The following is a 24712-nucleotide window of genomic DNA, read 5'->3' as shown; positions in this document are numbered from 1 at the left end:
GAAGAGAGCTCTCCTGTCAACATAAAAGCTATGTCGATGGGTGAGTGTCTCCCGCTGACGTAGCGCTGTTCATATCAGCACTTATGCCGGCCAAATTTATGTTACTCGGAGGTGTTTTTTTTTCACACTCCTGAGTGACAAAAGTTTTGCCGACATAAGTGCTAGTGTAGACATGGCCTTAGTTGCCCTAGCTGTAAAAAGGCTGGAGCAACACTGGATTATGTGAGGACTAATTAATGTTTGCAATGTAAATTACTTTGAAATGCTATATCAGGGCTAATTATTAGAATGGGAAATAGGATCTGTTTTGCTTGGGGAAAAATAGGAACAACTGGCACACACGTGTTACATATTTGCTGAAATAAAATGATGGCAGGGACTGTACATTAATTATTTGTTAAAATACATTTTTTTGGATAAGCCTCTGACTGTTCTGATACAAGCCATTCAGCTTTTTTGAAGTCAGAGTGGGTATCATATAAAAACAGGCTTTCGTATTAGATTTCAGCTACTGTTTCTGACCTGCCTGAGAATACCTGGGGAAAGTAGAATGTCCGTTGACTTCAGTGGAGCTAGGATTTCACCATGTGAGAGAGACTTATTTGTTTGTTGCATTCCAATGGTGCTGCTGCTTCTTGGACATGAGCACAATCACAGCTTCTTTGGGAGTGGTGACCATTTGAAGGGGATATATTCCCCCTCTCCTTTTTTTATTTTCACCTGTTCCTGCTCAACGTGACTGCAGGACTCATGTATTTTACTAGAGCTGTCAAGCAATTAAAAAAATTAATCACAATCATGCGATTAATGGCACAGTTAATAATAAAATACCATTTATTTAATTTTTTTGATGTTTTCTACATTTTCAAATATATTTATTTCAATTACAACCCAGAACACAAAGTGTACAGTGCTCACTTTATATTTACTTTTGATTACAAATATTTGCATTGTAAAAAACAAAAGAAATAGTATTTTTCAATTCACCTAATACAAGTACATGATAATCTCTTTATCATGAAAGTTGAACTTACAAATGTAGAATTATGTACAAAAAAACCCTGCATTCAAAAATAAAACAATGTAAAAATTTTAGAGCCTACAAGTCCAATCAGTTCTACTTCTTCTTCAGCCAATTGCTAAGACAAACCAGTTTGATTACATTTGGAGGAGATAATGCTGCCAGCTTGTTATTTACAATGTCACCTGAAAGTGAGAACAGGCATTTCCCTGACACTGTTGTAGCCAGTGTTGCAAGATATTTGTGCGCCAGATGCGCTAAAGATTCGTATGTCCCTTCATGCTTCAACCAGAATTCCAGGGGACATGCGTCAATGCTGATCACGGGTTCTCCTCGATAACAATCCAAAGCAGAGCAGACCGACACACGTTCATTTTCATTATCTGAGTCAGATGCCACCAACAGAAGGTTGATTTTCTTTTTTGGTGGTTCGGGTTCTGTAGTTTCTACATCGGAGTGTTGCTCTTTTAAGACTTCTGAAAGCAAGCTCCACACCTTGTCCTTCTCAGATTTTGGACCGCACTTCAGATTCTTAAATCTTGGGTCGAGTGCTGTAGCTATCTCTTTAGAATCTCACATTGGTACCTTCTTTGTGTTTTGTGAAATCTGCAGTGAAAGTGTTCTTAAAACAAACATGTGCTGGGTCATCATCCAAGACTGCTAGAACATGAAATATATGGCAGAATGCAGGTAAAACCGAGCAGGAGACATACAATTCTCCCGCAAGGAGTTCAGTCACAAATTTAATTCACGCATTATTTTTTAACGAGAGTCATCAGCATGTCCTCTGGAATGGTGGCCAAAGCATGAAGGGGCATACAAATGTTTAGCATATCTGGAACGTAAATACCTTGCAATGCCAGCTACAAAAGTGCAATAGGAACGTCTGTTCTCATTTTCAGGTGACATTGTAAATAAGTGGGCAGCGTTATCTCCCAGTAAATGTAAACAAACTTGTCTTAGTGACTGGCTGAATGAGAAGTAGGACTGCGTGGGCTTGTAGACGCTAAAGTTGTACATTGTTTTGTTTTTTTGAGTGCAGTTATGTAGCAAAAAAAAATCTACATTTGTAAATTGCACTTTCATTATAAAGAGACTGCACTATGGCACTTGTATGTGGTTAATTTAAAAATACTATTCTTTTATCATTTTTATAGTGCAAATATTTGTAATAAAAATACTATAAAGTGAGCAGTGTACACTTTGTATTCTGTGTTGTAACTGAAATCAATATATTTGAAAATGTAGAAAAAGACCCAAAATATTTAATAAACAGAATACCAATTGAAATTTAACTGTGCGATTACAACTGTTATTAATTTTTTTTTAATTGCAATTAATTTTTGAGTTAATCGCGTGAGTTAACTGCGATTAATCGACAGCCCTGTTTCCTCCTCCCCTTATTATTTTTATGTGGTTGTGTCTGCTTCTGGGCCTACCTGAAACTAAGAAACAAAACGAAGAGGCGCACGAAAGCAAATAACCCAAATGGAACGTGATGTAAATGTTTTCAAAGCCAGTTGAGATTCTGTTGAAGAAGACCGCTAGCTAGTGATAGAATGTCTTCACGGAATCTGTCTCCTACAATGAATAGGAAAGTCTTGTTTTGCCTCAGCCTGTACTTTTATTATCTGGCAATCTGAGACAAATTTTTGTTGTTGTTTTTACCAAATTGTCCAGAAACACTCATGGTTAACCAAAAAAACCACAGGCTCTTATCAATGTAACCCTTTTTTTCCCTTCCCCTTCCAATGTGTATTACCATCCCTGTCAAGTTGTGTCTTAACTTGGTGCCTGATCCTTCAAACCCTACTGAGTGTATTGACTGCTACTGAGAGTAGTCCCCTTATAATCTCCAGATCTACTCTCCACAAGAAAGCACTATGCCCCGTGGTAAGCATGTGCAGGATCTGTCCCTTAAATTGTAAGGTCTTTGGAGTAGGGATGTTGTCTTTTTTCCTCTGAAAAGCCCTACTGTATATTTACAGTGTTATAAAAATACTGATTAGCCTATGGTAGTGATCTATTCCACGAACAATGTGTTTTTAAATGAATGAGTTATACAGCTTTCTGAGTACATGAATGAGAAAAAAATGTTAGATCTTTCAGCACAAATGTTTAATTTATTAGGGATAGGGATAAGACAGCAGGGTAAAGTACTCTTATATTTTATATACATCTGTGGGTCTTGTTAAGCAGCTGTTCTATGCAGTTAAGGAATTTATATATTTTAAAATGTTCTGTTTTGCTATTTGTAACTCCATTTTGTGCCTTCAGTAGATGTTATACTTATTAAAGAATTAATATTTCCATCCACCTCAGACTCCTGTTTTCAAATATTCTAAACCATTGAAATGCTGCCTAGAGAACCTTTCCGCTCTGTGTGTCTGAGGAGGCACCTCCTAGGCATAGTTTGGATTGCAGAAGTAGGAAGTGGTCTTTCAACTAGAGCTCTCAGTTCACAATACAGAACTGGTTTGCAAAAAATTTTTTTCAAAATTGACAATTTTTTCCATGGAAACTACTCTGCATTTTTACCCATTTCTGTACACAATTTGGATTCAGTGTTTCATTCATTCAGAAGAGCTGGATCCACCACTCTTTCAGACAAACAGATGCCAACCTTGCTCTGAGACTTCTAAGGACGGGGCGTGTGCAGGAATTTTAAATGTTACTGCTTTTCGTGGGGGGCACATTAAACACACGCATTTTATACACATTACACCATGTCACATGCACATACATCATACGCAAAGAAATAAATGGCAGTATATTCACCATTTCAATGAACTGTACCTGTAATGCACCCAGAATACAGGTTCCTTAACCTAATGGGGGGAACATATGCAAACCACGTAGGCACACGTGCATCCATAACCTCATGTTATGGGGTTACATGTATGAGCTCACTGAGTTTGCACACTGCATGTTAGTAATCAAAAACACAGTACAAAACAGGAGGGGATCAGAGAGCTCCTCCAGACACGGGGCCCAGGTGCAGAGCCCAGAACTCCTCCCACCCCGGGGCTAGTTCCAACACCGGCAGGGAGAGTGAGCTCCTGCACCAGGGCCTGGTGGGGAATGCAGAAATCCTCCACGCTAGGGGCACAGAACTCCTCCAGCCCTGTGGCTGCGGTGGGCAGAGCTCTCTCGCTCTCCCCACCACAGCCCTGGGAGGGAGGAGTTCTGCATCCACTGCTGATTATTGGCGGGGCCATGCCCCTGCTTGCGCCCCTTTGCACACACCCGTCTAGGATGTTCATGAATAAAATTAGGGAGTTTGCATGGACCTCTCTCAACCCATCTCTCCTTCTGCTGGAGAAACAGGGACCTCTTGCTCCTCCCCTCTGCATCTGTGGCCAAGGGGGGACCTACCCCCTCCTCACTGCACCCCTGATCCTTCCCACCCTCAAACAGGGACATGGGGAGGAGCAGCCTTGGGAAAGCTGCCCTTCTATGCCACTGACGGCCTTTAATTATCATGGCCAGGCCTAGGTCCTTCCTGGGATGATCCATCTCTTCTCCCTCCTCTGTTTTGTTCCCTCTTTGCCACCACCGCTCCTCCTGCCCCTCCAGCTTCTTTTCCTCCTCTGCAGTCCGCGCAGTGGGAGCTGAGCCAGAGGCAAACTGGTGAGCGTCAGCAGGGGTTAGGGCACTTGGTACCTAGAGCAGGTTAACATAGTCCAGCAGAGTCCACTTGCGGCAGTTAGAGCACAACACCACAGCCTGTGACGTGGGTGGTGAATCCAGCAGTGCCCCAACCCATTCGAGATTGCCATAGCTTGCCTCCTATCAGACCCTCACTGTGCAGCCTGTGCATGTACCACAGGGGCAGTGGAGAAGGCGGCCTCCTGTGGCACTATTTGCTGTTTGTTGGACCCCAGGGGTAATGAGTGACACACATTTTATTTCTATATATTATGTATATAAAATGTGTGTGCTCTTGCTTGCAAAATGAATAGATCTAAGCCTCAATTAGTAATTTCATGACTACTATGTAGAAACTGGAAGAATTATGGGACGTTAGGGAGGGCTGGCATCTGTTACAGGATCTTCTCATGGAGGTCCCCCCAAACTATGACTCCAACTCATTCTGGGGGTGGCAAGGTTTACCTACCTGTGCGCCTCAGCTGAATGAGTTGTGGTTCCGCTGCAGAACTCGGCAGATCCTCTGGAGTCTGCAGGAGGCGAGGACCAGCTGGGTGAAGACCTTATGCACCCATACACATTCCAACAGCTCCTGTCCTCCACTCCTTGGCAGTCCAGCCTCATTAGAGCTGCTCTACCAGAGCCACATCTGACTGTAGCTCTCCTTGGATCCCCCTTTACAAAAGTGCAGTGCAGAGGGTTGCTATAGCAAAAGCAAAGAGCTCTACTGCTTTTACTGGGTAATCCCCACAGGGCTGAGAGGGGAACAATGCCCCTTCTCCCCTTTCAGAAAGGAGAGACAGTTCCATGAGGAGAGCTCCATTTCAATGGAAGAGCCATTATATCTGCACACAGAAAAGAATTTCTGTTTAGAGAGATAGGGAAATGAGCTGGGGCTACATTTTTGTTTTAAGACCTCCACAAAATTGACTGTGGTTATTCTGGCCAGTAAACCTACCACCTCAGGTTGTGAGCCTCTCATTTCGCAAGCTGAACAGAGTGGGACCTTGTCCGTTCTTCTCAAGGAAAAATTCAGTGCTGTAGGTAAGTAGGTGGTGCTCTTTGCTCACCTTGTCTAAAATTGACATGATACAATAATACGAACAAAGGGGTGAGGAAAAATGGGGGAGTGGAAAACAACAGAATAATATGGCTACTCGGGTTAGTTATGTGTTTCTTGTTCTAATGGATGTTCTGCATTATATCTGTCTACCAGAGCTGGTGTGCTGGAGAGAGAGGATTATTATTAGTAATTTTTAAAAATTGAAATTTGAAAATTCAGAAGATGTTGATCACTCTCTTCTACATACCCTGCCACCCATCCACATGCATATAGTCTTTGCTATCTTGTTTGCATCTAAAAATTTTCCACCAGACCATTGAACATTATATAAACCATGAAAACTGACTCCTCCCCACAACCTATGCCCTTTATATATTTGTTAAAATGTGTGTATATTATATGTATATAAACACAACCCACTAAAATTATAATATATATATATATATAGTACTGAACCAAAGCTCTAGTGTGAGGCACTGTGCTGTTGAAGTTGTCACTTTGTGCGTTTGCTGTTAACTCAGTATTATGACAACTTGTGGTCAGTAAAGACTTCCTTGTGCTTTTCATAAGGGTATAATCTTACCTTCAGTGTCCTAGGATGGCCCAGGAAGGTAGAGGGGCAAGGTGAGCTTAATTGATCTTTCCTATTTCTAATGTTGATGCATGGCTGAAAGGTCTCCATGTATATAAAAAGAAAAAAATATCAACATGCAAACAAGCCACACACAAAAACAGCATTGGGGTGTATTAAACTTAGCCTATGAGTGAGTACTATTAGGCCATTACCACTGCCTTCCAGGCATAACTTGATGTACAGGGAAACAATTCTGGAATATGTGTGATGGTCCTTATTTACAACAGCAACACTCTATGTTCAGCAGTGCCAATGGAAGCTCACAAAGGGAGCATGACCAAGATCGATCATTGGCCATCAGGCCCCAGCAGTCGCTGACCACAGATCTGTCACGTTAGCAGTCTTCATAAAACAAAGTAGCCTGGAAGAGGTCCAGAACCAGATTGTCTCATTATGACTCAAGCTGAAAAGCCACCAATACTTTTTTGTATTTAACCTTCCCTAGAAAGGTTCAGCCTAGAATTAGTCAGCATAGTGGCAGCCAAGGTAGGTTTCGTGAGCAGGGGCCAATGTGAGAACACATGGACTGCTCCTCTCAAGTGAAGTATTTTATTTACCCCATCAGTAGAGCTCCGTGACTTCTGCGGGGGCCAGTGTGGCTGACCCCAGGGCCGCCCAAGCAGCTGGTTCTGGGGCCAGCTGCTCGGGTGGCCCCGGGGCTGGGCACATCAGCCACTGCTGGAGGGGCTCTGCAACCAGCTGTTCTGGCGGCCCCGCAGCCAGCCGCATCGGCCACTGCTCAGCCAGTCCCCGGGGCTAGCTGCCGGGAGCCTCCCAAGCAGCGGCCGGTGCGGCTGGCCCAGGGGACTGCCTGAGCAGTGGTCTCTGGGCGGCCGGTGCAGCCGCTCGCAGCAGCCCCCAGTAGCAGCAGCCCCCGGCTTCCCCCCAGCAGTGACCCCCTTAAGATTTAGTCAAGGGTATTCACAGCCCCTGAATTTTTGTGCATTGCCCGTGACTCTTACTAAAAATACCCTTGACCAAACCCTAGCCATTCATTCATCAGTAATGAAACGATCCAGCTCCTCTGGGACCTACACCGGCCCTGATGAGCAAGGACACCTCTTTCAACAGCTGGGTCCCAGAGCGCGACCTACCGGACAAGAGCTGGTTGGAACGATCTCAGCTCACACGCAGGTCGAGCCGCTGCAGCGGCAGGCCCCGATGGCTCGGATGTGACTGGTCGTAGCGGCGCGTGCGACGAAGCCCGGCAGACTCTCTCCCGCGCAGAGGAGCTCGAGCAGGGCAAAGCTCCCACGTGCCCAGTCAGGCAGTTACTCCAGCCTCGCTCCCACAGCCGGCTGTAGCGCGTGCGCAGAGTAGTGCAGGGGCGGGAGCAGCGGACGCCCCCCCCGCCCCCCAGACAAGGAAGCTCGGAGCGGGGGCGCTGTGCAGCCAGCAGGCGGGGCGGGCCGTCACGTGACGTGAGCTCGCCAGAGACCCGGAAGAGCCGCCGGCTGCCTCGCCACGTGGCTCCGCCGCCGGGCTGGGGCCGCGCTGCGATGCGGGCCGGCTGGGGCGCCGCGCACTCGGCCGCGGCCGGCCTGCTGGGGGCGCTGGCCGCCTGCTCCGCTAAACTGGCTCTGGGCGCCGGTTACCTGCGGGAGGCGTGTGCCGCTGCGGCCGGAGGGGAGGAGGCGGCCGCCGGCGCCTGTGTCTGGGTAAGAGCCGGGCAGCTGCTCCCGGCCTTGGCTGGCCACTGAGCGCCGCTTCCCTCATCGGGGGCGGCGGCGGCGGCGCGGGGAGGCGGAGAAACCAGCCCCTGCGTGATCTGCCCTGGAAGAGACGCGCAGTCCGTGCCCGAGCCGGTCCCCCAGGAGCCCCAGCACCGCTGCAGTTGCTCTCCCGGCTGCCCAGAGCCACGCCGGCGCGCACCCGTCCCGGCGCCGTCAGCCCCGAGCCCCTCGCCCTTCCTTGTGCCTCGGGGGAGCTCAGGCAGAGCTCCGATAAAACGTGAACATGCTCCACCGACCCTTGGGTATGGCTTTGTCAGGAGCAGGGTAATATCCAGAGGTGCTGGCTGGGCAGCCTTCCCCTTGGGTGTACGTAAATACCTGTCCCCTCTCCTGTGGATGTGCTTAGGGGTAAAGTTTTTCCATTAAAAGGACAGGCCATATTTTGGATGAAGCTGTGAGCCATCCTTTCAGAGAGAAAAGAAGGACGTTGCAAGACCCTTCAGTGTGCACCCTGTGTCCTATATTGCTGCCCCTAGCAGTTCTGTTCTGTGTCCCTCTTCCCTTGTGAAAACGAAACTGACAAGAATTTAAGTCCCAGGGCTTGGCTACACTTGCAGATGTAGAGCGCAGTGCGTTAAACCTGCCTTCTGAGAGTGCAGCAGGGAATGCGCTGCAGTGTGTCCACGCTGACAAGTGCACTGGCCTGGCCACATTTGTGGCACTTGCAGCGGCATTGGGAATGGTGCATTATGGGCAGCTATCCCACGGAGCCCCTCTTCCCATTCTGGCGCTTCCCACGGAGCCCCTCTTCCCATTCTGGCGCTGTGGCTTGTGGAAAGGGGACGGGGAGTGTGGGGCATTCTGGGTCCTGTCCCAACGCCCTGTGATGCATCGGTTTGCATCCCAGCATTCCCTTTGCTTCCATCCACATTTGGCGCCATCTTTCAACGTTTTTTGTATTGCGCACTCTGTTTTCCCTTTCGGTCTGCGGGAATGGATCCTGAAGTGCTGAGGAGTCTCACCAGTATGTCACATTTGGCAGTCGAGTTACTCCTTATGATCCAAAGTGACAGTGAGGACTCTGACGATGACATTGACTCGAGTAACGCTTATGATGCGAGTTTGCTTGTAGCATTCACGGACATGCTCACCACCGTGGAACGCCACTTTTGGGGTCGGGAAACGAGCACTGAGTGGTGGGATCACATCGTCATGCGAGTCTGGGGTGACGAGCAGTGGCTGCAGAACTTTCAGATGAGAAAAGCCACTTTCATGGGACTGTGTGAGGAGCTCACCCCCACCCTGCGGCGCAAGGACATGAGACTGAGAGCTGCCCTGCCAGTGGAGAATCGGGTGGCTATTGCAATCTGGAAGCTGGCAACTCCAGACAGCTACCGATCGGTCACTAACCAATTTGGAATGTGAAAGTCGACCATTGGAAACGTGTTGATGGCAAGTTTGAAGGGCCATTAATCACATCCTGGTCAGAAGAACCATGACTCTGGGTAACGTGCATGACATTGTGGCTGACTTTGCACAAATGTGTTTCCCTAACTGCGGAGGGGCGGAAGTTACTAGATCGCAGGCCCTGGATCTCATGGGAGACTTCAATCACCCTGATAGCTGCTGGGAGAGCAATACAGCAGTGCACAGACAATCCAGGAAGTTTTCGGAAAGTGTAGGGGACAATTTCCTAGTGCAAGTGCTAGAGAAACCAACTAGGGGCAGAGCTCTTCTTGACCTGCTGCTCACAAACCGGGAACAATTAGTAGGGGAAGCAAAAGTGGATGGGAACCTGGGAGGCAGTGACCATGAGATGGTTGAGTTCAGGATCCTGACACAGGGAAGAAAGGAGAGCAGCAGAATACGGACCCTGGACTTCAGAAAAGCAGACTTTGACTCCCTCAGGGAACTGATGGGCAGGACCCCTGGGAGAATAACATGAGGGGGAGAGCTGATTGTATTTTAAAGAACCCTTTTTGAGGTTACAGGGACAAACCATCCCGATGTGTAGAAAGAATAGTAAATATGGCAGGCGACCAGCTTGGCTTAACAGTGAAATCCTTGCTGATCTTAAACACAAAGAAGAAGCTTACAAGAAGTGGAAGATTGGATAAATGACCAGGGAAGAGTATAAAAATATTGCTCGGGGATGCAGGAGTGAAATCAGGAAGGCCAAATCACACCTGGAGTTGCAGCTAGCAAGAGATGTTAAGAGTAACAAGAAGGGTTTCTTCAGGTATGTTAGCAACAAGAAGAAAGTGAAGGAAAACGTGGGCCCCTTACTGAATGAGGGAGGCAACCTAGTGACAGAGGATGTGGAAAAAGCTAATGTACTCAGTGCTTTTTTTGCCTCTGTCTTCACAAACAAGGTCAGCTCCCAGTCTGCTGCACTGGGCAGCACAGCAGGGGGAGGAGGTGACCAGTCCTCTGTGGAGAAAGAAGTGGTTCAGAACTATTTAGAAAAGCTGGACGAGCACAAGTCCATGGGGCCGGATGCGCTGCATCCGAGAGTGCTAAAGGAGTTGGCGGATGTGATTGCAGAGCCATTGGCCATTATCTTTGAAAACTCATGGCCATCGGGGGAAGTCCCGGATGACTGGAAAAAGGCTAATGTAGTACCCATCTTTTAAAAAGGGAAGAAGGAGGATCCTGGGAACTACAGGCCAGTCAGCCTCACCTCAGTCCCTGGAAAAATCATAGAGCAGGTCCTCAAGGAATCAATTCTGAAGCACTTAGAGGAGAGGAAGGTGATCAGGAACAGTCAGCATGGATTCACCAAGAGCAAGTCATGCCTGACTAATCTAATTGCCTTCTATGACGAGATGACAGGCTCTGTGGATGAGGGGAAAGCAGTGGACGTGTTGTTCCTTGACTTTAGCAAAGCTTTTGACATGGTCTCCCACAGTATTCTTGCCAGCAAGTTAAAGAAGTATGGGCTGGATGAATGGACTATAAGGTGGATAGAAAGTTGGCTAGATTGTCGGGCTCAACGGGTAGTGATCAATGGCTCCATGTCTAGTTGGCAGCCGGTATCAAGTGGAGTGCCCCAAGGGTCGGTCCTGGGGCCGGTTTTGTTCAATATCTTCATAAATGATCTGGAGGATGGTGTGGATTGCACCCTCAGCAAGTTTGCAGATGACACTAAACTGGGAGGAGAGGTAGATATGCTGGAGGGTAGGGATAGGATACAGAGGGCCCTAGACAAATTAGAGGGTTGGGCCAAAAGAAATTTGATGAGGTTCAACAAGGACAAGTGCAGAGTCCTGCACTTAGGAGGGAAGAATCCCACGCACCACTACAGACTAGGGACCGAATGGCTCGGCAGCAGTTCTGCAGACAAGGACCTAGGGGTTACAGAGGACGAGAAGCTGGATATGAGTCAGCAGTGTGCCCTTGTTGCCAAGAAGGCCAATGGCATTTTGGGAAGTATAAGTAGGGGTATTGCTAGCAGATGGAGAGATGTGATCATTCCCCTCTATTTGACATTGGTGAGGCCTCATCTGGAGTACTGTGTCCAGTTTTGGGTCCCACACTACAAGAAGGATGTGGAAAAATTGGAGAGAGTCTGGCGGAGGGCAACAAAAATGATTAGGGGACTGGAACGGATGACTTATGAGGAGAGGCTGAGGGAACTGGAATTGTTTAGTCTGCAGAAGAGAAGAATGAGGGGGAATTAGATAGTTGCTGTCAACTACCTGAAAGGGGGTTCCAAAGAGGATGGATCTAGACTGTTCTTAGTAGTAGGAGATGACAGAATAAGGAGTAGTGGTCTCAAGTTGCAGTGGGGGCAGTTTAGGTTGGATATTAGGAAAAACTTTTTCACTAGGAGGGTGGTGAAACACTGGAATGCATTACCTAGGGAGGTGGTGGAATCTCCTTCCTTAGAAGTTTTTAAGGTCAGGCTTGACAAAGCCCTGGCTGGGATGATTTAGTTGGGGATTGGTCCTGCTTTGAGCAGGGGGTTGGACTAGATGACCTTCTGAGGTCCCTTCCAACGCTGATAGTCTATGATTCTATGATAGATGGCATGCATATTTCAATTCTGGCACCCCCCCTGCCTGACCTCAGAGTACGTTAGTCAGAAGGAGTATTTCTCAATGGTTCTCCAGGCGCTTGTGGATCACCGTGAGCGTTTCATTGACTTTAACGCAGGCTGGCCTGGAAAGGTGCATGACGCACGCATCTTTTGGAACACTGGCCTGTTCAGGAAGCTGCAAGCCGGGACTTTTTTTCCAGACCAGAAGATCACCGTAGGGGAAGTCGAAATGCCCATTGTGATCCTTGGAGACCCAGCTTACCTTTAATGCTGTGACTCATGAAACCCTACACAGGGAGCCTTGACAGCAGCAAGGAGCAGTTCAACAACTGGCTGAGCCAGTGCAGAATGACTCCTCCTGTATATTCCTGATGTTGCGTCACCTAGGGACGGGGCCTAATGTAAAAAAGAATTAAGTGTTTTCACCAATAGTGAAGTGTTTACAGCCACACTCGTGGGAGTGAGAGCTATAGACAAAAGCTATGGCCTACAGCAAGAGAGATGGATAGCCCTGGGATAGTTGCTGTAATCATTGTATTTCTAAATAATGTGGTCATCCCTCTCTCTACTAAAGCTTTGTAATACATTCAAATCGTTATCATAAGTTCACAGGATTCCTTCATGTATCCACTCTGAAACCACTGGCTGTGGAGTTGTTCCTTCAGCTGTTATGGCTTTTCTTCTCATGGTTCGTACCTTTGTGACAGAAAATAAATTGCTTATTTGATTCTTTGCTGCAAATATCTCCAATGGCTGGTGATGCACCACTAGATGGGGAGGGCTCTGAGTTACTACAGAGAATTCTTTCCCACATGTCTGGCTGGTGGATCTTGCCCACATGCGCAGGATCTAACTGATTGCCATATTTGGGGTTGGAAAGGAATTTTTCCCCGGGTCTGTTTGGCAGAGACCCGGAGGGGATTGGGGGTTCGCCTTCCTTTGAAGCATGGGTCACTGGCAGGTCTAAACTAGTGTAAATGGTGGATTCTCTGTAACTTGAAGTCTTGAAATCATGATTTGAGGACTTCAGTAACTCAGCCAGAGGTTAGGGGTCTGTGACAGGAATGCGTGGGCGAGGTTCTGTGGCCTGCAGTGTGCAGGAGGTCAGACTAGATGATCATGGTGGTCCCTTCTGACCTTAAAGTCTCTGAGGTCCCTCTTAGATGTAGCATCCCTGCACCGATTCCTCAGGAATGCCTGGGTGGTTTTCCTCTTAGATGAATGCCAAAATCATTCCTTAACATGCTATACTGTAACTCAGCAATTCATAGCGCAATGTCGTTGTAGTTAACATGAGACTGACAAATGCACAGCAGTAACTGTGAATATAAAGCCAATAAATAGGATCAAAAGTTTCTGGTGCCATTTTTGATAAAACTGTACAAGGGAGGAAGCTAGCATGATATGGGAAATGGCTGCAGTCCAACCCAGAATGATCTTATTTGTAGCCTTATTCCATAATTTTTCATGTAATTGGTGGATATTATTGCACTTCAAAATAAACAGGAAACATTTGTTCTCTTGCTAAGAGCTTTCTCTTCTCCTTCCAGTTCTTTTTCTCTTTCCTTTTCCTTTCGTTAAAAAAAAAACTAGATGCAGTTATTGATTTCCATCATGCCTCGCCTCAGATTCTGTGTTTAACTTTGTTCAGTGGTCAAAGGTCTTTGCTGTTTTACATTTTGATTTCCTATTTTAGTTACCACAATGTTTACAAACAGAAGTATGTATCACGTCTGGTTTGGATTTGCATACGCATACAGTAAAAGATTATTTCTGATTTAAATCAAGAGGTGAGGCTGCAGGTGTAGGCAATATGAAAAACCACATGGGGAGAATTGTTTAGTCACGTAGCAAACATTATCGACAGATCCAAAATTGTACTTGCTGGATTACAAATGCCAAGAGACCACAATTATTTTGCATCACATAAATAATGAGCAACTATGTATGATGAGGTTAGTGAAGTTTTTAAAGCACACACCAAAAAGTATGTCAGAGAGTCTAGACACTTACACAGGCTAGAACAATTTGAGGTCCAAAGGAAAAACCACAAAAAACTGGATTGGACATATCAGGCCCTAACTCAGGAAATGGGAAATTCACCCTTTCTAATTATTAGAGCTGGTTAATTTTTTTTGCATATCCTCCTCCACCCTTTTTAATTTTCAAAAATATTCAAAATTTTGAAATTCCAAAAAACGCTGATCCTCTCCATAATGACGGGAAAAAAATTAAAAATGGTGACCAGCTTTGCTAATTTTTATTTGAAGCAGGGATGACCAGCATGTCTGTTTTGTGCAGTGGAATGCTAAACGCTAGTGTACTGTTCACTTGCTAGGTGCCGCTCTGTAAAATACCTTATTTAAGCTAACCTTAACCATACCTGGCAGAGCATTAAAGGATCTTACAATGAACACATCCGGTGTGTATAAGGAAGCTCTGTAGCCAGTCCATATCTGTACAGAAGTACATGACAGATTTTCTTTTTTAAAAGCAAGTTGTTTCTCCCAATTGCCTGTTTCTAACTCCATCTTGAACAAGAATTTAGAACTTAAATAATCTAAATTCTAAATAATCTAAGACAAAAAAGGGACCATTATGATCACCTAGCCTGGTAATGAGAAGTATTTTTGTTACAGGCACATCTTGTTGGGTCCTTTTAAAATATAAAAATAATATGTTGAATTTAGTTAAAATGTAGAGGTTGGGTTTTTATTTCTAAATTCCCACACCCCCCTGCCCAACAGTAACACTATACAGAAATGTAACACTCCCCTGAGAAAGCTGAGACTGTCTGAGACAAAGGGGCAGAGGGCCAAGCTATGAAGAAGGGGCTAGCACAAAGGGAAGCAAATTCAGCATCGTCAGGCCCACCCCAGCACTCACTGACCCAGGACACAGCAGGAGAAACCCCAAGAGGCAGTTGGTGTCTGAACACAATCACCCCTTGTGACAAGGCTCACCAAAGAAGTGGTGCGTATGGAGTGGGAGGACTCACCCCGTTAAGGACTTTGAGGGAGGGAATTTCAAATGTGCTCAGCCTTAGCCTAACTTGGCGTCCGTTGAAGTCAAGGGAGCTTTACCACTAACTTCAGTGGGAACAGAGTTAGGCCAATGCGGAGTGTTTTCAAAATCTCACCCTAGTCGCCTACAGTCAGCCCACTGGAGGACACAGTATAAACTGTGTATATATTCTCTGTGTATATATAAAGCCTGCTGCAGTTTCCACGATATGCATCTGAGGAAGTGAGCTGTAGCTCACGAAAGCTTATGCTCTAATAAATTGGTTAGTCTCTAAGGTGCCACAAGTACTCCTTTTCTTTTTACAGTATAAACAATGGAGCACAGGTATAAACTGGCTCACTGGGGTTGAGTAGACATGACCAGTGTGCAGTTTCATCCTGAACAAGCTGTATGCAAAGACCTGCTGTAAAGTCAAATCAGGGCCTGTGGCAGGGCAAGGGTAAACCCCTTTAAGGCCCTGCCAAAATGCTGCCTGCAGCCTGCTCTCCGGCCAGGGGTACGAGACACAGGTATTCAGGAGGGAGCCCAGCTGCAAGCCCTAATGAGGGCTGGCTCAGAGGAACATGCTGAGCTAAGTACTGACAGCTGGGCTGAGGCATGAGAGGGTATTGCTGTCTCCTTACCAAAGAAGGAAGCCTCAAAAACCAGGAGACCCTGGGGAGGGTCTGTGGGTCACTAGCTGTTGGGGGATCTGGGAACTGCACAAACACTGTAAATAAAGACACTTGGACAATCCAGCAAAAGAAGGCGTGGAAGATTCTTTATTATACCAGCCTAAACACAGGGCGCAGGCTCAAGAGGGAGGAATCATAGAATATCAGGGTTGGAAGGGACCTCAGGAGGTCATCTAGTCCAACTCCCTGCTCAAAGCAGGACCAATCCCCAATTTTTGCCCCAGATCCCTAAATGGCCCCCTCAAGGATTGAACTCACCACCCTGGGTTTAGCAGGCCAATGCTCAAACCACTGAGCTATCCCTGCCCCCCCCCCGCCCCCCAGGAAGCCTGCAGATACCCTGTGGCAGGGCCCTAATAAGAAAAACTTGCAGAATTAAGCCAGTCTCTGAATTTGCTATGTGGGCCATTGTCTTTAATCTTGACCACAAGGTATTGTGTACTTCACAAAATACAATTGCCTCTATTGTTAGCAGGAAACAGTTTGTCCCTACCATGAACGTAGGCCTCCTCCTGGGCCTTGCTATTTAAGGCACCTGAGCATGAGGCAAAGAGCAGTTAATCCCCATGGAGAAGGCAACACCTTCCAAGTGTGTTTGTTCAAAGGCTCATACACCAATATCAATTGAAGATTGATTTCTTTTAGGTATTTAGTTGTGTCTAGCACAAGGTATATACCATGAAGGCTTGGCCATTAATCTAGCGCACAGAAAAAAACTGTTGTTTTCTGCCCTCATGCACTCATGGGATGTTTGCAGGGCTTTTTTGCCACTGCAGTTTCCTCCCTCACCTCTCTATATTCTTACTTCAAGGACATAACATACAGCAGATTAGGGCATGAAACCCAGGTATATTAATGGGGGAAGTGGGAGATTTGCAAATAATATAAGGTTCTTAAATAAAACAAAACTGCAGCCTTTTTCCAGACCGAGGCCCTGATCCTACAACAAGCCATGCACAGAGAGACGGGCCTGTCCACCCAGAGCTCATGGCAGGATCACACCCTGGGTTTTATTTCTAATCACACCCGCAGGTTCATTTTGTCTTAGAAACTTGCTAGTGTTGGAAGGTGCTTGAATTTAGCAGTCGCCGGATTGCACTTGGATGTTTGCCTTGTAGCGCAGAGATCTCTCTCTGGTGGGTCTGCTCTCCCTGGAGTGTGCAGAACCATTTACAACACAACTTTGTTCTCTCAAATGCCTCTCAGCAGAAACGTGATTTGCCTCTGCTCTAATGTCTCCCTGCAGATACTGTGTCAGAATAGCTAGCAGAAGGGTTGTAAGGAGCAATGGTTTGATCCTGAATTGGTTTCTATCTGATTTTCGTATCATGCTTTGGACAGATTCTGGATCAAATTCAGCCTTTCTTAAACAAGCACAACTCCAGGGTTCAATGCGCTCTCTTAGGCCAGGACTGAATTCGGCCCATTGTGTGCCGCAGGAAATAAGTGGTTTAGACGCATTGAAGCCTGAATCGGAGGGCTTTCTAGATTGTTTTGTTTTCCTTAGCAGTATAGGACCGTTCGTGTTTTCCATACGTTTTGTAGTCTGAGCTAGCCAGAGGGGCTGGATTTTATCGCATAATCTATCAGTGAGTCATTCTCCATCTGTGATTGTTACATCCACATTCCAGTTGCTTCCTTCTGTGGTGGCATTAGTTGTCCCCTGCAATTTAGTATGTTCTTTTACTTATTTGTTTAGTTTGAGACACACAATTATATGCGGCTCGTTTCCCTTTTCAATTTTAATGTAACGTAAAGTGGGGAGTTATTCTAGTGGTCATGAAAAGTGCCGATTGACAGCCACAAAGGTAGAAGTCCTCGTGTAGTACAGCACTACAGGTAGTGGCAGTGTAAGATCCCCTACAACCACGCCTCCGCAGTATTGCTCTGCAGGATCCACTGCTAGCAAGGCAGAAGTTCACTCTGCAGGACCATTCATCCTTTTGGCCATTCTGCTGAGGACTCAGGTTGTGGGGGAGATTTGGTGGAGCGGCTATCTGTTCTCTAGGAATTGTGGAAGACCAGCTCATTTCAGATTGGTAACTGAGCAAATGGCCAGAAGGTAACAATTCATACGCAGGTTTCAGAGTAGCAGCCGGGTTAGTCTGTATCCGCAAAAAGAAAAGGAGTACTTGTGGCACCTTAGAGACTAACCAATTTATTTGAGCATAAGCTTTCATGAGGTGAATGCCCTCATGAAAGCTTATGCTCAAATAAATTTCCTGGGGCAGCTCCCAGGAAGCATCCGGCAGGTCCCTCTGGCTCCTAGGGGCGGGGAAGCGTAGCTGGGGGGAGCAGGGGGAGCGGTCGCTCCCGCCACTGATCACATCAAAAGTGGCGCCTTAGGTGCTGACTCCCTGGGTGCTCTGGGGCTGGAGCACCCACGGGGAAAATTTGGTGGGTGCAGAGCAATTAACCAATTACTAACCAATTTATTTGAGCATAAGCTTTCATGAGGTGAATGCCCTCATGAAAGCTTATGCTCAAATAAATTTGTTAGTCTCTAAGGTGCCACAAGTACTCCTTTAATTTATACTCGGTATAGGCCTGAACTGAACTGATTTCCTGAACAGCTGCTGAATACTGCTGATTCCCATGAACAATCCCCTGAACTATCTAGTCTCCTAACAGCTTTCTCTTCCTTCTTTATCACTTGAGCAACAGCGGCAAAGAACAAGCACCTCCATATGCCAACATCCCACTGCCTCTGCTCCAGCGACACCCCCCCACACACCCACATACAGCAGCAACTGGCAGATGGGCACAGGCACTCAGTTTCCTTTCTTCTCCTCTCAGCCCAGAACAGTCAATCCGGGGACTGAGATTTTGAAGAACTTTGGCCTCTGGTTCCTCTTTGGTAGCCTGAAGCTCAAAGGCTGAGAGCAGGTCTCTCAGATAATGCATTTCTAAGGGATATTCCAGCAAGGATAGATCCATTTCTGAGGGAATTTTCCTCCATGAAGCAGTCTCCAGTTCACCCCACCCCACCCAAGGAACTAGAGTCTGATCACAAGATAAAGAACATGTGGAGCTTGGATGCAGTTGGAGGGTACTTACTTCTCCAGGGTCTAGGCCAAGGAAATTGAGAAACAGAAGCTCCAAGTCTGCTCAGAAGCTCAACATCTCCTACAGCAGAGGTGGGAAAACTATGGCCCGGGGCCACATCCGGCCCGTGGGACTGTCCTGCCCGGCCCCTGCCCCGCTGTGCCACACCGCCGTGTGGGCAGTGAGGCTGCAAGCTCCTGCCACTCTGAGCGACATGGTAAGGGGGCGGTGGCGGCGTGCACGCAGCAGTGCTACAGTTGGGGGCGGGGGGTCCTGGAGGGCAGTCAGGGGACAGGGAGCAGATTGGATAGGGCGGTCAGGGGGCGGGAAACGGGGGGTTGGAAAGGGCGTGGGAGTCCCAGGGGGGCCTGTCAGGGGGTGGGAGTGTGGATAGGTCTAAGCAGTCAGGGTACAGGGAACGGGGGGGTTGGATAGGGGGTAGGATCCCGGGGGGGGGAGTGGTTTGGGTTGGGGGGTCCCAGGAGGGGGCAGTCAGGGAAGTGGGAGGGGGCGAATAGGAGGCAGGGGCCAGGCTGTTCGGGAGGCACAGCCTTCCCTACCCGGCCGCAGTGGTGAGCTGGAGCTGGTTCGCTAGAGCCAGTTGTTAAATTTAGAAGCCCTTTTAGAACCGGTTGTTCTGCGAGGGACAACCAGTTCTAAAAGAGCTTCTAAATTTAACCGGCCCAAAGTGGCACCTTAGGTGCCGACTCCACAGGTGCTCCAGTCCTGGAGCACCCAAGGGGAAAATTTGGTGGGTGCAGAGCACCCACCGGCAGCTCCCCGGCCCCAGCTCACCTCACCTCCGCTCCGCCTCCTCCCCTGAACACGCCGCCCCGCTCTGCTTCTCCCCCCCCCCCCCAGGCTTCCTGCGAATCAGCTGTTCGCGCAGGAAGCCGAGGCGGGCTGAGAAGCAGGAGGCGGCTTCCCACTCAGGCCCAGGGAGGTAGAGCGGAAGTGAGCTCAGGGGGGGGGGCGGGGGGCACGAGTCAGGCCACCCATGCTGCAGCAGGTAACCCGGGGTGGGGGGCGCGCAGGGGAACTACTCACCTCCGCCACCATCGGCCTGAGCGGGAAGCTGTGGCTTGCTTCTCAGTCCTCCCCGGCTTCCCGCCGAACAGCTGATCGCAGGAAGCGGGGGTGGGACGGGGTCGGAGAAGCAGAGCGGGGTGGTGGGTTCAAGGGAGGAGGCAGAGGTGAGCTGGGGCCAGGCGCGGGATGGGGAGCTGCCGATGGGTGCTCTGCACCCACCAAATTTTCCCCGTGGGTGCTCCAGCCCCGGAGCACCCAGGGAGTCAGCACCTAAGGCGCCACTTTTGATGTGATCAGTGGCGGGAGCGACCGCTCCCCCTGCTCCCCCCAGCTACGCTTCCCCGCCCCTAGGAGCCAGAGGGACCTGCCGGATGCTTCCTGGGAGCTGCCCCAGGTAAGCACCACCGGGACTCCCCACCTCGTCCTCCGGCAGGTGCCTCTGGCTCTTAGGGGTGGGGTGGGTACCCACTATGGTGGGCCACGAGACCCTCCTGCCCGGTTCAGGGGGCAGTCAGGGGCCAGGGGAGGGGGGTTGATGGGTCAGGAGTCCTGGGCGGGGGGCGTCAAGGAACGCCGGAGGTTTGGATGGGGCAGGAGTCCTGGGTGGCAGGGGTGCACAACGACCCCCTCATGGGGTGAGGAGGGAACCTGTTGTTAAGATTTTGGCAGCTCATCACTATCCGGCCCTCCGTACAGTTTTGCACCCTGATGTGGCCCTCGGGCCAAAAAGTTTGCCCACCCCTGTCCTACAGGGTTATGTGCTCCATCAAATGCTTTTGAAGCTAATAGGAGTTGAGGGTGCTTGGTTTCTTGTAGGATCAAGCACTTACTGAGGGATTCTCCTTCATTCAGTGGTAGGTGGTAAACAGAAGAGCAACCGTTCTGTTTTTCCCACGTGTGTCTTTTTGTTTTTCCCCTCCAGATTTTCTTTCTTTTGTGGTGTGGGAAAAAACAGGGCATCCTCTGATGTATCATCCATTTAAAATGTCAGAACAGTCTTCATAATTTGCCTCCTTTTTATACAGCATATTGGCAAATGTAGAAACACAACAGTTGAGATTTCACAAAATAATGTTTGTAATTCAGGTCCAGGCCATTTCACAGTTTGTGACATTTTATTTTGCATAAAGTGTTTGCAAAATAATTGGGAGAGTCAACTATCAGTGAAAAAAATCTGTATTTCCACCTCCCCCTTCTGCAGTTACATGTGGTGCTCCGAGTAGGATGTGTCGGTCTGGTGTTTGCGTGCAATGCTGTCATGTGGACCTTCTTTGCAAAAGCCCTGCACTACTCCTCTTCCTCAGCGACCGCCACGGTGACAACAACAGCCTCCAACTTCATCTCTTCGGTGAGTAGAACTGACGTCATAGATTTGAAGGCCAGAAGGGACCTCTGTGACATTGGAATTGCCAGCCTGGATCAGACCCCCCAGGGTCCATCTAGGCTAGTATTCTAACTGAGACCAGCACCAGATACTCCTAGGGTGACCAGACAGCAAATGTGAAAAATCAGGACAGGGGTTGGGGGGTAATAGGAGCCCATATAAGAAAAAGACCCAAAAATCAGGACTGTCCCTATAAAATCGGGACATCTGGTCACCCTAGATACTCCAGAGGAAAATGTAAGAACTCCAGATTAGGCAGATGTGGGATAATCACACCAAGGATCATCTAGTCTGATCTTCTACATGACACAGGCCATAGAATTTCTCCTAGTAATTTCTGTAGGGAAATTATTCTTCCCTACTACATAACCGAACGCTATCTTGCTCAATAGCTAGTGGTTGGTTTAGTGTTTATCATAATTTTCTGATAGGTGGAAACAGACTGGCCTTGTCACTGTGCATGCTTAAGACCTGGAGAGGAGAGACACTGTCAAGGTTTCGCTTTTACTTTGCATCACTCTTTACCAAGCCCCAAGCCAAAACCATGATGCATTTAGGAATATGGGGTGTTTTACACTTGTCCCTGCTTACCTGTAACTCTTCAACTGATATATTAATCTCTTTTTCCCTTCTTTAGATAACTCTTGTCGAGTTTTTAGCACTATGGGCTTGGTCCAAAGTCCAGTGAAGTCTTTCCGTTGACTTCAGTGAACTTTAGATCAGTCCCCTTGTTTCCAGAAAGATATTGATCATAGAAAATATTCAGAGATTACTGAGGAGACCAGCAAAAAAGATCAGGGTCTGCAGCATTGATTTGCAAGGAAGGTTTAAAACCGCTCATTTGGCCAAGAGATGACTTAAATACGAGAGGTGACATCCTGGGCACACTGAACTTGATGGGAATTTTGCCAAGGAGAGAGAAAAGAATTTAGGGACTATAAGTAAGAGTAATGGGATAAAATTAAGAAAAGGAAAATTAAAGTCAAATATGAAGAAGATATTCCCATCTTAATCTGCAGAATAGTGTTTCAGGATAGTCCCATCCCTTGGGACATTTAAGAGAAGGCTTGGAAGGATCAGTAAATCAGTAAATGTCCGTAAACGTCAATTTTGCCATACACACACAAACCACTGAAATATATTTCCATCAGGGATCATTCAAATTTACAGCTGGGCAAAGTAAGAAGAATGTTGCTTGAGAACATATTTAAAGTTTGATGTAAAGATATTTATTTTGTATATTTTGACGTGATGTTGACAGTTGTGTGTTTTAATGATTATAAAGCTTTAGCTGTTTGAATCTCAACGTCTATTGTCATTAAATAATTGTCTTGACACCCCATAATTTCCCACAGCTGTGAATATGTAAATTGGGGGGGGGAATGCTTAAAAGTCAACATTATCTGTCAGAATTATTAAAAAAACTCAAAAATCAGCATCTGCCAAGTCTTTCTTTTGTACTGGGCTGGACAAAGCAACAGGGATCAATCCTGTATTGGCTTTACAGTGGATTGGATGACCTGGTAGGTCTTTTCCAACTTTAACTCCGGTGATTCTAAGTAGCAGCGGATGTTTCTGTTGGTGCGGTTGGAGTAGTTTTGTTAGGCAGGCTTTATACTAAGAATCACGGGTCAGATCATCTAGTGGTGTAATTCAGTGTACACACCAGCTGAGGATCTGCCCCAGGTTTTGTACTGGAGAAGATTTCTTTGCAACTCTGCCTTGTGAATGTATTTCTCTTTCCTTCCCTCAGGCTTTCCTGGGCAGGCTGCTCTTTGGAGAGACTCGTGCACTCTTGTGGTGGGTAGGAATCAGCGTGACACTCTGTGGACTGCTGCTGCTGCACACAGCTTCACCTCAGACAGAACAGCAGCAGTTTGAGAAGAAGGACAAATAACCTAAACCTGCTGGGTTAGTTTCTATGTCAACAATCTAATAACAAAATCAGCCTTTGGGCCTTTATGCTGTAAGTGGGTGATGCTCCACAGACTTGCTCCTTGGATGATTCTCCTTGGAATGTTGCTGTCATGGTTACAGGGCGAACTGTGCTTCGATTTTTTTTTTTAACTCCCTCCCCTTAAGTGACAGCCTGACTTCCTGCTCCTCACTCCGGGTGGAACCATGCAGTCCAACCAGTCTGGCTCTGAGTGTCAGACTCCTTGTTTCCCAATCACGTGTACCAAGGCCCAGCTGAGTTAGGCATCTGTAAGCCTTTTCGCTCTGGGGACCTGAGACCAGCAAAGTGGTTAAAAGTGACTCAGAACAGCTTCTTCAACACAATGCATTATGTATTCATTCCCACAGAGCAAAGAGTACAAACATTAAAAGGCTACATGCAGATTTCCCTTTAGCCTAAGCCTTAATCTTTCCTTGCCAGCTTTCATGTGTCTCAGCCAGCCCTCTTGTTTCTGTCTACACTTGTGAGAAGCTGACTGCCCCTGCTGCAATTGCTGTGTCTCTGTGTCCCCTTGCCAGTCTGTCAGCTCTCACTGACACTCCCAGGGCAGCCTCTTGCCACTCCTGTGGCCCTCACCCTTTTCTAGGCCTAGGGTCCTCTAACGTTTAGTATCCTCCTTTTGATCCTTGGCTTAGCCTTAGGAAGAACAATCCACTCTAGCCTGGCTGGAGTCTGGTAGGGGTTATTCCCCCAATAAACAGCTTCTCCATTGCTTCTTCAGGACCCTCATCTATGTTATTGTGTTACCTTTCCTGCTTGGATCCTCTAACAACCCTTTTGCTCTAACTCCATGGTAAGTGACCCATCATAAACACACACAGCCGTGCATTGTATTTATAGAAAATAGTACAGCTATTTCCCGGTTACAGTGTCTGTTTAGAACCTCAGAGACTGTGACAACAGGGCTGGATTAAGGTGAACTAAAGCATTTGTACTGTACCATGAAGTAGAACAACACAGAAACTGTTTCATTTCTGTACACTGGTGGCACCCAGCACTATGTTCTTGGTAAATAATATATGCCACAGTGTTGCCTGGTGGATATTCAAGTAGTCAGATGCGAACTCTTGTCTCTCCAAGCCAATGGTGCAATTCTTGTTTTACATTTCAACAAGGCAAAAGTGGGATATGGCGTATCGAATCATTGGCCCGAACTCTGCTCCTGTTCATTCTTATGTAAACTCTTTGACGTCGCTAGGGTTGCGTGGATGTACTGGAAAGCAAGGTTTGGCTAAGAGTCTGTAGAGATGGAAAAGACCTGTCAATTCATCTGCTGCAGTCTGTTCACTGACTGGGGTGGATTGTTCCCCTGTCTAGTTCTAAATGTCCCAAACAATGGGTGTTCCACCGCTTTCCTTAGAGGCTCATCACAGGATACCTCACTGCTAGGAAGTTTTTTCTATATCTTTAGCCTAAATATTACTTGCATCCTACGAGCCCCAGTCATATCTCTGTCCTATTCAACGCACTAGAAAAAATTCCTCCCCCTCCTGGGTGTTTACATTCGTCACATATTTATAG

The 24712-nt window shown here is 47.3% G+C and overlaps 2 protein-coding genes and 1 long non-coding RNA gene across 4 annotated transcripts in view; 2 read left to right on the top strand and 1 right to left on the bottom strand.

Annotated features, from left to right (window-relative positions):
* Nucleotides 1-7683, bottom strand: part of LOC140907365 (uncharacterized) — a 28881-nt gene extending 21198 nt beyond the window's left edge. The window contains exons 1-2 of the long non-coding RNA XR_012157474.1: nt 7461-7683; nt 6316-6408 (exon numbers count right to left, since the gene is read on the bottom strand). This is a non-coding gene — a long non-coding RNA (uncharacterized LOC140907365). The remainder of the gene's footprint in view (nt 1-6315; nt 6409-7460) is intronic.
* Nucleotides 7684-7817: 134 nt separating this feature from the next.
* Nucleotides 7818-23976, top strand: TMEM42 (transmembrane protein 42). Of its 2 annotated transcripts, XM_078851729.1 has the most exons (4): nt 7818-8024; nt 21052-21198; nt 22988-23145; nt 23913-23976. In XM_078851729.1, exons 1-3 carry the CDS (start codon nt 7866-7868, stop codon nt 23129-23131), a joined length of 450 nt encoding a protein of 149 aa, XP_078707855.1. In that variant the 5' UTR covers nt 7818-7865; the 3' UTR covers nt 23132-23145; nt 23913-23976. The 2 variants fall into 2 exon arrangements, with proteins under 2 accessions (XP_078707855.1, XP_073189242.1); XM_073333141.1 differs by lacking the exon at nt 23913-23976 and having other exon boundaries at nt 22988-23584.
* TGM4 (transglutaminase 4) overlaps nt 23921-24712 on the top strand; it is a 61018-nt gene continuing 60226 nt past the window's right edge. Inside the window, exon 1 of the mRNA XM_073333138.2 lies at nt 23921-23984. The gene's annotated coding sequence lies outside the window, so the exon portion shown is untranslated. The remainder of the gene's footprint in view (nt 23985-24712) is intronic.

The sequence above is a fragment of the Lepidochelys kempii genome, chromosome 2, assembly GCF_965140285.1.
Source record: "Lepidochelys kempii isolate rLepKem1 chromosome 2, rLepKem1.hap1, whole genome shotgun sequence".
In the NCBI taxonomy this organism is placed as follows: Eukaryota; Metazoa; Chordata; order Testudines; family Cheloniidae; genus Lepidochelys; species Lepidochelys kempii.
The sequence above is the reverse complement of the archived record's forward strand: the minus strand, read 5'-3'. Positions and strand labels throughout refer to the sequence as shown.